This window comes from Pelodiscus sinensis, chromosome 15, assembly GCF_049634645.1.
Source record: "Pelodiscus sinensis isolate JC-2024 chromosome 15, ASM4963464v1, whole genome shotgun sequence".
In the NCBI taxonomy this organism is placed as follows: Eukaryota; Metazoa; Chordata; order Testudines; family Trionychidae; genus Pelodiscus; species Pelodiscus sinensis.
The window spans coordinates 34,867,646-34,881,405 of NC_134725.1; the positions used below are offsets into that span (position 1 = coordinate 34,867,646).

The window sequence follows — 13,760 nt, forward strand, 5'->3', positions numbered from 1 at the left end:
AGGAAACCTGTCCCGGAACTTGTCCATCGCCTGCCACATATTGTAAGCATAGCGGCTCAGCATCACTTGCTGATCAGCGATGCGCAACGGGACACTTCCTGTGGCAGACACCTTACGCCCCATAAGGTCAAGGCGCTTAGATTCCCTGGATTTTGGTGTAGGCCTGGGTTGCCCCTGCCTCTCCTTTTAAGCGGCCATCTGCACCACCAGGGAACCCGGTACCGGGTGGGAGTAGAGGTGCTCATACCCAGACTGAGGAACAAAGTACCCCCTTGAGAGTGGGGGTTATAAAAGCAGGGGGTCTGCCACAAGGTATTTGTGATCTTAGCCACAGTCTTGTTCAAAGGGAGAGCCAGCTTAGCAGAGCATTGAGGATGTCCACCATAAGGTCAGTGTCCTCGGTCACCGGCTCTGCTTGAACCCCCAAATTTGCCGCCAGTCTATGGAGCAACTCCTTGTGTACCCTGGCATCCATTGATGGCATGGATGGCGCCAGGTCTGCCAGGGCTTCGTTGGGAGAGGATGAAGAGGACTCATGAACAAGTGCAGGGTCGTCCAACAGCTCAGGAGACTGAGTGGGCTGGGGAGGTTCCACGAGGGCAGGCAGTGGGTTCACCGTGGGGGCCGATTGCACAGGCATCTCCTGCCTCTGCAGGCTACAACCCTAGATGATTCAGAGGGTCGACACGGAAGTGAAAGGAGTGCTCCTTTGTGAGAGACACTAGACCCCTGCGACAGTGGCATCGGCCCCTGCCACTGGTAATAGGGCCACGGCATCCAGAAAGGCCAGGGTGGCTGAGCTTCCAGGGGCCAGGTGTGCTGGAATTCAGCAGTCCCAGGACGGTGCAGAGAATGGGAATGGTGCCAGAAAGAAACCCTGGATGAGGCCATGGAACGCACCAACTCTGGCTCCGACTCTAAAGAGTAGTACAATGCAGACCAGGGCAGTGCCATGGAGGGCAGCTTGTAGAGGTGATGTGGCCTGTACCTCTCCATGGATTATGGCTTCCCAGCATGGGTTTGCCTTGCCGGCCCCATCAACAACAGTGCCGGAGTGCCAGTACCAGGAACCTGCTGCACCGGACTGGGATTGGAGATCGTCAGTAGTGCCAGTGTCGGTGCCGAGGTAGGCGGTGCCGATGGTAGGCAGGAGTTCTGTGACGAGGCTGCAAGAGACGGTGCTGAGTGGGCCACCACAACCTGTAGAGTTGGGGGCGGTGAAGTCGCCACTGGAGCCGGTACTGACCAGGCCACTGATGTGGTCGCCGCTACCGGTGCTGCCCTGGCCTCCAGTGCCGCAAGCAAAAATTCTCTATGCAGAGGCAAAGCTGTTAGCTTGATGAGCTCCTATGCCGCCTCAAAAGTCTCCAGGGTGGATGGGCGGTGTGCAGGGATCAGCCCCAGGCTCTGAGCACACAGAGAGCCTTCTCTTCTGCTTTGTGCACCAGCATTGCGAATCTGAGCACGGAGATCGAGGGCAATGTCAGCTGCCATGGGTCTTGTGGTCAGGTGATCTGCTCCTAATCTCCTTCCTCCTCTTCAGTGCTGGCAACTGAGACCGAGGTCCTCGGTGCTGCGGTACGGGAAAGTCCCGGCTGAGTGTCCCTCACCAATGCTGGTGCACTGCAACCTCGCAGGATGGCGCTGGTTGAAGAGCCAAGTGCATAAGTAAGTTTTGCGTGGGAATCTCCCTCCCGTTTAGTGCGAGGCTTAAAACTCCTGCAGATCTTACAGGAGTCAGTGAGAAGAGACTCGCCCAGACACTTTAGACAAGAGTTATGGGGGTCTCCCCTTGGCATCGGCTTAGCGCAGGACGCACAGGGTTTAAAGCCCTGCAGGCCTGGCATGCCCCTCCCCCGACGGGGAGAAATAACAAACTGCGAACTAACTACTTGAAAACTACAAGAGGAACACAAAGAAAAACTCCCAATGGGCAAACAATTAACTCCCGCTGGGATCTGTCAGAAGAATAGAGAAGCTCCAACAACCGTCATGGATGGTATGAAGAAACCGAGGAGGGGGAATGCTGGCAGGCGTACTTATGCTCCGCTATAGTGGTGCCACTCCAGGGGGCAACCTGTCAGCCTGATGGGTACTGCTGGGGAAAAAACACTCCAGAAGCTGTGCACACAGCACACACACACACCTCATTCAAACGCACATGAGCAACACATCTCGAAGAAAAAGCTAAATATTACCGAAGAGGAACATTAGTATACTCCACATCAGGCCAAAATAGCCTCAGCATGGAGCACAAGGATGTATGGGGTGCATTCAAAGGACAAACAGGTACAGCTATCAAAATCTCCCTCAAAGGTGTAGGCTCCACCAAAGTGGAGCGCACATAGGGACACCACTGTAAGTACAACTTGACACTTCCACAGCAGCCGTTAAATGGTTTAACATCTTTCCCCTTCCTGTCCCTAAAATTATGAGTGAAATCCTGCTTTCCAATTTCAAGCAGTGCTAAGATTAAATGACTATTTGCACGTAACTTAATCCAAAGGCCATTAATGACAGGGCTCAAATGGAGCTATTGCCACACACAAAAACACTACCTTTAGGCCATAAAAACTTTAAATATTTGACAAGAGAGTAAGACTTAAAACATCTGGAATTCATATGAAATATGACACGGTCAGAATGGGTCTAATTAGGGACTGGAAATGGCTCTCTCATTACAATGAATAATTTTCCACTTTAGGTATTCTCGCTGTGTTATTCACATCCACCCTGATTGAACTAGCTCTGATGTAACACTCCCATCTCTATATCCCTATTTTTTTTTCACTTCATGCATCTAATGAAGGAAGCTATAATTCATGAAAGCTTATGCCATAATAAAATTGTTAGTTATTAAGGTACCACTGGATTCCTTGCTGTTTAAGCAAAACAAGCTTATAAAATGGATGTGGAATTCCAGCAGACATTTAAAAAAATACAAACTTTTACATGGAAAAAATGCACAAGCTACCCATGCAGTATACATGTCAACCTAAAAAGATTGACAGAAAGTGTAATAACATAGTCTCTATCAAGGACGAAACCAGTAAAGGTCAAATGAAGGTGAGACCCAACACATGACTGCCTATGTTACACATTACAAGGTGCCTACCACCTTGATATAAGAGAGTTTACTAGAACAAAAAAAATCAAATATGCTTGCTTACATTTAACTATCTTCTTGAATCACAGGTGCAAATGCAAAATAAGTATTCAAAGTCAGGCACAATACAATCAGACAATGAATCCTTTAACTGACTCCTTTTTTTTACTACAAAAATGTTCAAACAATAGGAATTTAACATGTTCAAAGTTCTCTAATTAGAACGTCTCAAAAACAACAAATGGTCTGGTAGCACTTTATAGACTAACAAAATATGTAGATGGTATCATGAGCTTTTGTGGGCACAGCCCACTTCTTCAGATATCTGGAGCTTAAAGAAATGGGCTGTGCCCATGAAAGCTCATGACACCATCTAATTGTTTTATTAGTCTATATCATGGGTTCCCAAACTGGGAGAGGCCGTGAAGAAATTCCGGGGGGGAGGGGGGGAAGAGGACGTGAGGTGACCCAGGCACCCCCTTACGTTTTGCTGCTATTTTTGTCTTTCAGCCGGTCAGGGTGTGTTAGGTTTTTTTGTTTGTTTTTTGGCTCAACAAGTTTTGCTGATATTTGGTGGGCGGGGGGAAAGAGGGAGGTGAGGGTCTCTCAAAAATCAAAAAGGAGGCATAATGCCGAAAAACTAAGGAACCACTGGTCTATATAGTGCTAAAAGACCATTTGTTGTTTTTTTAAGTTTATCCTGTACAAGCTAACTCAGCTACCCCCTGAAGCTCCTATAAGATCTCACAATTTAGTAAGAGAAGTACAGAGTCAGCTGTGCTTGTGTTCTTGCTACAGTTCGGAAAGTGAATTTTTCCCTTGAGATTTAAATTCATCTTTACTTTTTTAGTCTGCTCTAGAGCTATATATAGGGGAGATGGACACAAGAGAGGTATTTACTGTTCAAAAAAAGTACAGAGGAATTAGAGCAGAAGTTTTGTTAAGTACAGCTAAGAAAGTTGAGTTTTTTTGGTTCAAAGATTTAGAGTGTTCAAGGGTTGTGGCCAGTTGAAGTCGCATTAAAATCACAAATTGGAGTGGTACTGCAATCCTGAACGTCACATCACAACACCACTCACTTAAATTTGGCCCATCCACCACTCTACCAAGAAAGAGGGGCACCCAGGCCAAATTTGAGAACACATTGCTATTTGGAACATGGGGATCAATGCCATTTAATTTGCCACAATAATACAAAGTTGCACTGTATGTAAGAAAGTAGGTAAATTTCTGCATCTAAATTTATAAACTGAAGATGAGCCATGGAAAATATTAATGCAAATCTAAGACCAAAGTGTTTTAGAACTTACGTATATGAAGATAAACTGCTGTCATAAGTTGACACTACGCCATAATTTTCTTCATTGTAACGAAACATGTCATTAGGATCCCATCCATTAGACTAGAAGAAAATTAGGTTTATTTTTCAAAACAGCACTGGAAACATGTCCCTAAAAGTTATGGCTGTGGGCAGAAATTTTAAACTTTTCCCTTACTGTTGGATTTATCAGTGAAATCATAAATCCAAAACTTACATTTTGAATGCAGTATCAAGTATTTTACCCTCAAAATCCAGTATTGCATCTAGTGTGTCTTGTCATTCCTATTTAGCATTCTACAATGTACTGGCTTGCATTAACAAAAAGCTATGATTTCTTTGCAGAAAGTCACAACCAGATGCATTCATATCTGAAATATGGAATAGTGTTCCTCCCTGTGGCGAACACTGGAATTTTTCAAATGCTCTACTAACACAAGTATCTAACAGGAGATCCTCCTTAATCTCAAACACAGAATAATCTCCCCATTTCTTAGTGAAGCGTTGTATGTCACAATGACAGCTTTACTAAAATGTCATTACTTTTATAAAGAATACAAAATGTTCATTACAATATTTTATAGATATTTAATACCTGATGATCCAATAAGATGGATCTATACAGAGAACATCACCTATCTGAAGATTAGTATTCATAAGGTAAAGTGATCTCAACATCACTGCAGAACAAAGATTTCTTGAACCATATAGTCAGTCTCCTCTAATCCACAATACAAATCACTTCTTGTTCTTACACATCACAGATCTTGTGTCTTAGTAAAAAAGATGCTTTATAGCATAAAATTGGTTATCATACCATACATAGTTTTTACATGTTATACTATCTTGATTTGCTAATTGATTTACTCCATCAAGTAATTCAGGACCCTGAGATACACCGGTTTGGCACTTCAATTAAACACCATGACAATGGTGTCCATGATTTGATTATTCCTTTTAAAATCATAAGGAAAACGGAGATATCCATCGGCAAATGATGAATTTTCATAACAAATCTTCACACAATACAACTGTGCTATCTTAATAGTTTAGCTAAAACTAAAATTCCATTCTAGATTGATATTAAGGGGTAGCATGGGCAAAAATCTGTTTTCTAAAAAGATTTCAATGTCTAGTTTACTTACAACATCGGTCTCTAAAGCCTCAAGCTCCTCAGTAGTGGTAGTCTCGCCTCCATCCCATGGTTCAAGGTCCTTCTCTTTGTGTTCACCATTTACTTTAGCACCAATGGCTGAATCAGTAAAAGCATCTACAATGAAGATTCACATTTGGTTAAGCAAAGGAAAAACATAATGCAAACAGGTCGTTGAGGAATAATCAAATGTAAATGCATTATAAATATACTAGCACGATCCAAAACTGTCAGTTACTATATTAATTGAGAATACATTCAAAACTAGAATGTGTTAAGACTTGTACACTATTCAAAAACAGAAGAGTATACAAAATATCTTTTAAGTTATGATGCAATTACTTAGTTTCAGCTAAGTGCCAGCTAATGCTAAAACTGAAGGATAGGCACCAAAACAGCTGTCATTGCCTTTGATTTAAGAAAAATCGAAGAATATTAATTAAGACTAGGCCTTTAATCATAGACAGTATTGTTTTAAGAGAGTAACTTAACTATTCTGAGAAAAAATATTTACTGATGTTTGTAACATACTACTTGAAACAAAACCGTTGTTGCATACAACTATTATATATTACAGACACCAAGAAATATTGTACAGATTTACTCACCCCTATGCCCAGAATGTCTAAGCTGTGTCTTAAATTATACCTCCCCTCTTTGGACTCAAGCCCAGTTTCTTCCATTTCAATGATTCCTTGATACCAGCGTTCACACCTTTACAGTCTCTCCATAAAAAGAGCCCTGCAATTCTTGGAATTATCCATTAGCTTAAATATACCAGTTTTCCAGTGTGAAGGTGATGAACATACCTTTTTTCTAGAAGAAACTTAAGTACAAACTTACCCAAATTACTTAACATTCAAAAACTTTATATTCACATTCAACACAACTATAAAACTAGAGAATTAGGAACACACAAAACTGTACTAATATGCCACTAACCAGGTATACTAAACTATTCTAATCACTAATTTGATCATGCACTTTTATATGCAGGTTCATTTACAATCTATTCAAACCAGACTGAAAGAGTACATTTGAAGGCATACTAGAATATTTCAATACTTTATTAAGAGCATAATGACATTCAGAATAAAGGAAGCCAAGCTTAATATTTATAAACTAAGCAAGGTCAAAGCTTCCTGCAAATTCTTAAAATACTTTTTCAAAAATGGAATTAGTTTATAAACCCATTTTTTTCCATTTTGTAAATTACGTTCAGTCTAGTTTTGAATCAGAACTATATTTTTTCATTACATACATATTGAAATAAGCAGTCATATGACAGTAAAATCATTGTTTCTCCTAAGATTTTAGGAAAAGGTAAGAACCAAGCCAACAGATTGCACCAGAAGTGGAAGAATGAAGCTTTAATTTATTTTGGCAGTGTCTTGAAATTGTATTGAAGAGGAACACACACCAAAGCCATTATGAGAGGAGTTTACATCTATTTAAGAGATTTACTTTGCCATGAATCTGCAACATTTTTTATCTGGAGTCATTGAAGACATGTTTTAATTAAGGCTGTCAACACAGCCTAACTATTACTCCAGCTTTATCCAGTTTCACGGTCAAACTCTGTGCTCATATTGCCTCAATTTGTTGCAGCAATTGTTTTGTAATAACATTCCACATTGTATCTTATTAAATACATACTCAGCGCATATATAGCATAGCAAGATCAAATAGAATATTTGTGAGAAATAAAGCATTTAAGCATAAATAGCTTTGTTAATTACCAAATATGGTATAAAAATTAAGGAATATGTATAAAAGGTAAGACAAATGAATTATATTAGCTTAAAATGAAAGTATCTCCAAACATGAAAGACCCATTAAAGAAAAGAAACCACATGAGAGGAAGATACCCTGATAAGGCCAAGTCACTTTTAGGGCTTGTTTTGTAAAAAAATAAGATGAAATCAGTTTGTAAAATGTCACTGCAGAGTCTGCCAATAAAAGCAGTGATAACACCTATTTTCTTGAAGGTTTGTAGTTTTTAAGCAAGGTTATGCTTGAACCTGCTCCCAACCACCTAACTTGAGCCTGTAAAGGCATTTAGGTTATTGTAAGCTGTTCTGAAGCATATTTAGTATCATACCACCTTGTAGTTTTGATACAATATTTCGCATACTGCAAACAATTAAAATGCAATAGCTAAAAATCTATTTTCTAAAAGGCTCAGAACAAAAAAAAAATTTGAAATTTTCTAAAAATGATTGTGATATTATGCATGCATGTTTTATAGTGCCATAAATGTGCGATCAGAGGTTTTAAATTTCAATAACATATTATAGTAACAAGAGCATTATGAAAAGGCATGATGCAGAAACACAGAGTGACCACCAAAAAATTTACCTGTTTCTGAAGGAACTAAAACAGATATGGAAAGAGAAAAAAATTGAAAATCAGATAATAATACACATTCAATTTTTCAGGTGTTTCACATTACATAGTTAATTTTATTTATTTTGAAGTCATGATCATAAATCTTTATGAACCCTTTATCTTTGGAAAAAATGACAGCCATATGTTTCATTCAAATTAATGAACATGTCCCTTTATTCATAGTTCCTTATGTCCCCCTATTTTCTCCCCAAAGCATTTCACAGTACCAAGAAAAAAATATGACTAAATTACTACCTACTTGAAGAGTATGTAAAAAATAACTTTAAATGTTTATCGCTATTCAATGCAAAATACAATTTAAGCGCTATATCATGCTAAAGTTGAACAATAATAAGAGAACACGTCTGTTTTAAAAGGCACAGTAGTCTCTTGGGATGCCTATATTTACTTTTATGACATTTTTATATGCAGTGAAACAAAGCAGTGACCTAATGAACTCAATGGCCTACTCCTACATTTGTGTGAAATACAAAACATATCCTCTGAAAGCAAGACATTGGAGTGGTCTCCAAACTCACTCTCTGAATCATTGATTAGCCAAAAGGGAAACACAGTTTCAAACTACACCACAGCAGTGGCTGAAAAAGTATTTCACAATGGAATAAGGAATCAGGTAAGACGGTATCCAGGTAGAAAGGGATTTATATGTTATTGAGACTTCTAGTTTCTATGAAGTGGCCTCAAGACAGAATGCTGAAACATACCAGGAGAACAGATTGTGAATAAATACCACCTGAATGGTATTTTATCTATCTTGCCAACCCACTTCTTGTCTTAAAATTGGGGATGTGGGGAGACAAAACATTCATTGGAGCTCTATAAAAAGCTACAAAAGTTAAAGTGCAAAGGAGAAAAAAAATGCTGTCTGATGAAGTTTACAAAACTAGCAGCAGACTCCATAATCTACAAAGCACATCATTTCTAAGCATTTAAACAGAAACAGTTGTGTGTACTAGAGACGTTAAAATACATTTAATTAACTATGTAACTGCTGGCTCTCCACACATACTGGCTCCTGCCTATGCCTCCCCATCACCCGCACTGCTGCCTCTGGTACAGAGGCAGCAGCACAGAGGGGGTTGGCAGCACTCCAGGAGCTGGTACAAAACTGGCTTCCCCTGCATTCCAGCTCCCACCTGCCCCACTATGCTGCTGCCTCTGTAACAGAGGCAGTGGGGAAAGGGGGAAAGAGGAGCCTGCATGTAACCATGAAGGTTAACCAAAGGCCCAGGCTCACTGGTTTACCATGTAACATGGTTACACTTTCACATCCCTATTGTCAAGATGATTAATATCAGAACCAAGTACTTTTATGAAGTATGCAGAGGCACTGTTTTCTCCTGTGAATCATATTGGACATATTTTCATCAAGTTAGGCTATGTCTAGAATGCAGACTTCTTTCGGAAGAAATTTTCCAAAAATTCTTCTTCCAAAAGAGTGCATCCACACTGCAAAAGTACGTCAGAAAAGCGATCTGCTTTTTCAAAAGATAGTGTCCATTCAGTGTGGACTCTATCTTGCATTTAAACCGTGATTACTAAGGATGGTGTGGTCACCAGGGCACCTGTGCTTTTTCCTCTTCTTCCAGAAGAACTCCCTCTTCCCCATCCACAAACACATACCCTTTTCCAAAAGAGTTTGTTCAAAAGATTTTCTTTCAAAAGATCACAATTGCAATGTGGATGTAATTAAAGTTTTTTCGGAAAAACAGCCGTTCTTCTGAAAAAACTCTGTAGTATAGACATACCCTTACACACATGGATTCACACCATCAGATCTCAAATGCAAAACATAGAGTTACCCTTAAGGAAACCATATACTGAAAAATGCGACTTCTAGTCACAGCCCCAATCTTGTGTGCTGCCTCTAAACAAACTTTAAATGTATCAAGAGTATATTCTCTCATGTAATTTTTTCAGAGGAAAAAGGGTCAATTGATTCTCATAACTCTTTAAAGAGGAATCCCAGTAACATGCTATGTCTCCTTATTTCACTGAAATGACATGAGATCATTGACATCTTAGATTAATTTAGACAGCCACATGGAGAACATAAAGCAGTAATCTAAAAGCTAACTATGTACACAGGGCATTGAGATAAATGGGGAAAAAAGTAAAGCAAATAAGTACTGTAGTGAGTAAGCTAAGTTAATGAGCAACTGAACATTCTGGAAACCCACAGAAATGCGAAGAATTCTAATAGTTCCTAAAAAGCACGCTTATTTTTTATGAATGGTTTACAAGGAAGACAATCCAATACAAGGAGTGCTGCTACAAATGTCAATTTGAAGTGTGGTCAAAGACAGAACTGTGAATCATACTTAGCAACTATTGTATATGGTACTTGAGATATCATGTAGACAACTACATGATTAAATCTTGTTGTCTACATGCATTTCCTGCCTCCCTCTGCCTTCCTACCTCTGTATCAGTAACAGCAAGGAAGAAGGGAAGCGGGAGCCGGTGCCCATGAGGAGATGGCTGAAAAGCTGGCTCCTCACAAGCACAGGATCCACCTGCTTCCCCGCACCCAGCACTGCTGCCTCAAATAAAGAGGCAGCAATGCGGAGAGCAAAGGGGGCAGGCTGGAACAGATATGCATGGGGAGCCAGCTTTCAAGCAGGCTCCCCTTGCATGCCGGCTCTGCAGACCCTCCTGCCCCTCTTTTGTTGCATCCTACAGGGGAGGATGGAGACAGGCAGGAGCCAGTACTGAGGGGAGCTGGCTTAAAAGCACCCTGAGGCTCTGTGATGCCACCTGCCCGCCACCAACTGCCTCTATATCAGAACTAGAATGCTTCCAGCTCCAGTCCTGGGGAGCCTCCTACCATGCCGCACTACTGTTTCTGTATCAGACACAGCCGCGCAAGACAACAGGCAGCTAGTCTGTGTGGGGAGCTCGTTTTCAAACTAGCTCCCCTCGCAGATCAGCTCCACCTGCAACCCTCTGCTGCTGCCTGTGATAGAAAGGCAGCAGAGCAGAGTAGCAGAGGGCTCTGTGGAAGTGGGGCCAGGAGAACACTGGTTGATGGCCCCATCTCTGGGGACTATCAAATAGTCATGTAACACGACTATTCAGTTACGTGATATCTAACATCCCTATATGGCACTCCATATCAAAGCACTTCATGAACAATTCCCACGACACAGAGACTGCAAGTCTTCCATCAGTCCCATTTCATACCTGTGCGACTGAGACAGAAATAAAATAAATGAGTGAACTCAGGCTTATGAAGCCAGTAATAGGAAATGTAACAGTTCCTGGCTAGTTCCATGCTGCCTCTCTGACCTGTTGGCACAGAATCTTTATCAGAAGGCTAATGTTTAGTATTCAAAGCCTTTTTGTTCCTATTTTGAATCCTGCAATTGAGCAGCAATGAAACTCAATGGCATTCCTTTCTCTAAATGGCAAAATTGCAGAGTATGCAAAGATGAGATATACACATTTTCGGAGATGCTTCAGATTAATATGTTCTTGAACAAATTAAAGACAAGCTTGTCAGTGCTACAGAGTGACTAGGAAGCTTATCTTGAAATTTTTCATTTGCTCTTGTTTTCATGAATAAGTAAAATCTAAGATATTAGAGGCATATTTTAATTATTGCCCTACAAGTATGATTAGAGGTTCAGATTTTATTAAACCAGTGTAGTTTTTATAGTCCAATGATGTTCAAATTACTTTCCAAACTGAAAACAAGTTTACTTTTGCTTGAAAGAAATTGTGGTTAAATGTTTTTAAAAGTAACAACTCTGATTTGTATTGTGCCTGCCTACTATTGACATGAAAGCATTAAAACAAGTTTCTATCATTGCAGAGTTAAAATTCTGTTCCTTTGTTCATATCATGCTGACTGACATTCCCTGACTGACACAGTTGGTCAGGAAGGATGCCACCTCCATCATTACAATCCCCCAAAAGAACGTAATAGCTATTTCTCTTTGCTTTTTTACATTTTAGACTGGGGATAATAGCTTGGATTTATAGCGCTGTGAAAGTACTGTGAACAAAACACTGAAAAATACTGAGGCTGGACCAGTAGGACCATCTTGAATTACCTTCTCTTAAGAGGAAAGGCATCAACCATAGTCAATCTTTGTTCCAATTTAAACCACATGAGAGGACTACACAAAATGCTGCAAGAAACTCACTCTGCTGAGCCAGGCATTGGGCAGCTGCTGAACATTATATGAGATTGGCACAGGGATTTGAATCTCAGTACTCTGAAGTCTGTTATTCTTTACCATTTACGAACAAAGTTGCTTAATGGTCACTTATTAAGAAAGTTCTGTTTTGCAGACTAAGGGTTGGAATTTTAACCGTTTGCTTCCACAAGCACAACTTGTACCCACTCTTGGCAAGTATTTGTGACAATGACGATGAATAAGTTCAAATAACTTCATATTTATTTCCTAGTGCATATTCATTTACAGAAACTAAAAGGAGAAGCTGTCTGATTGTGTGAATAGCTTGATGAGAAAAGCTAATAGGGCAGCTCAAAACAGAGAAAATCCTGCAATGGAATGCTCTGTAGAGATGTACTGTAATCAACAAGAATTCACATGGGCACAGAAGTCCACACAAGCTCTCACTGACACATGTTAAGGTCTGTACAGAGTGGTAATGAGCCCACTGCAATCAACTTCTTATTCCCCATTTCAAATTTATGTAATTTGTAGGCACTCATCTCCACTGCAGTCTAAGACCCAATCATTTCTCCTACCCACCATAGCATATTAGAAAGATGTCAAATACTAGCATGACTGAGCACTAGTAGTGTACTATAAAAATATTTTTACAAATGATCTAAGAAAGAAAGAAAGGAAATTATTATTTGCCAGTGGAGCAGATAGGCTTTTACCAACTAAATTGGAAAGAATCCTATAAATGGAGAAGAGAATATGGTAAGCCTACTTGAACTCTAGATTTTACCACCTATCTAGGTCCTAAAGACTTCAACGCATTCAGACAAGGTCTGAGCTTTAACTGGGTCTTTCACTAAGGATTCCCAATTTCCAAGAAACTTGCATCACTAGTAGAAAGTCTTGAACTAACTGAGCTCTCCCATTCTTCCCCCATCCAATATCAACTTGTAGTTGAGTCAGTTTCTGTCCTATCCACTTTGACAGTAAGAATCTTCTGTTAGGTGACTGGTTTATCACATAGCAGATTTAGGAATAATAGCAAAGTCTCTTGAACATTCTCAGATCTGTGGACCATGGACTTGTGGGCTCCTTTAGACCCATTGTTTATCCTCACTTCCAGATCATAGAGCTCCATAGCAGAAAAACACAATATGCATGTACAGTGATAAAAATCCACAGAATTGAAAAAGAGACTGGATTTTACTGAATTAAGATATAGCTATAGAATTTTAGAATAATCCCTTAAAGGAACATTTGTCTGAAGCACTCCCCAGAAAGCTATTATACTCCTGAATGTTTTAAAGACACTACTACGCTACATTCAGAAAGCTCCAAGTGAGCCTATGCTACAACATTGTAGAGTTGTCATCTAAATGAAAGGACCATTTCTTTAAATAAGGAGCTGCTTTTCATATGCTACTCTGGCCAGACTGTCCACTGTGGGCCAAGTAGAAATTTTAAAACTCTGAGGGATTCTGAACACGTTCTTTTGAAATCTATATTTAGTTGGCTGCGGTTTCACATCATACACTGTGTTGTCAAAATTAATGAGGCACTGCAACATATCCACTTCCAGTACAATTACTAAAGGAGAGCATAGCTTCACCAAGAAACCTATAAAGACTAACATTT

The 13,760-nt window shown here is 40.1% G+C and overlaps 1 protein-coding gene across 19 annotated transcripts in view; it reads right to left on the reverse strand.

The window, feature by feature from the left end:
* ATXN2 (ataxin 2) overlaps positions 1–13,760 on the reverse strand; it is a 120,101-nt gene that overhangs the window by 75,201 nt on the left and 31,140 nt on the right. For 15 of the 19 annotated variants that reach the window (XM_075898725.1, XM_075898728.1, XM_075898726.1 and 12 more), the window contains 3 exons: positions 7,936–7,950; positions 5,570–5,694; positions 4,417–4,508 (listed from right to left, as the gene is read on the reverse strand). In XM_075898725.1, coding sequence (XP_075754840.1) covers positions 4,417–4,508; positions 5,570–5,694; positions 7,936–7,950 — 232 coding nt within the window. The remainder of the gene's footprint in view (positions 1–4,416; positions 4,509–5,569; positions 5,695–7,935; positions 7,951–13,760) is intronic. The other 4 variants (XM_075898722.1, XM_075898715.1, XM_075898720.1 and 1 more) reach the window with 1 other exon arrangement.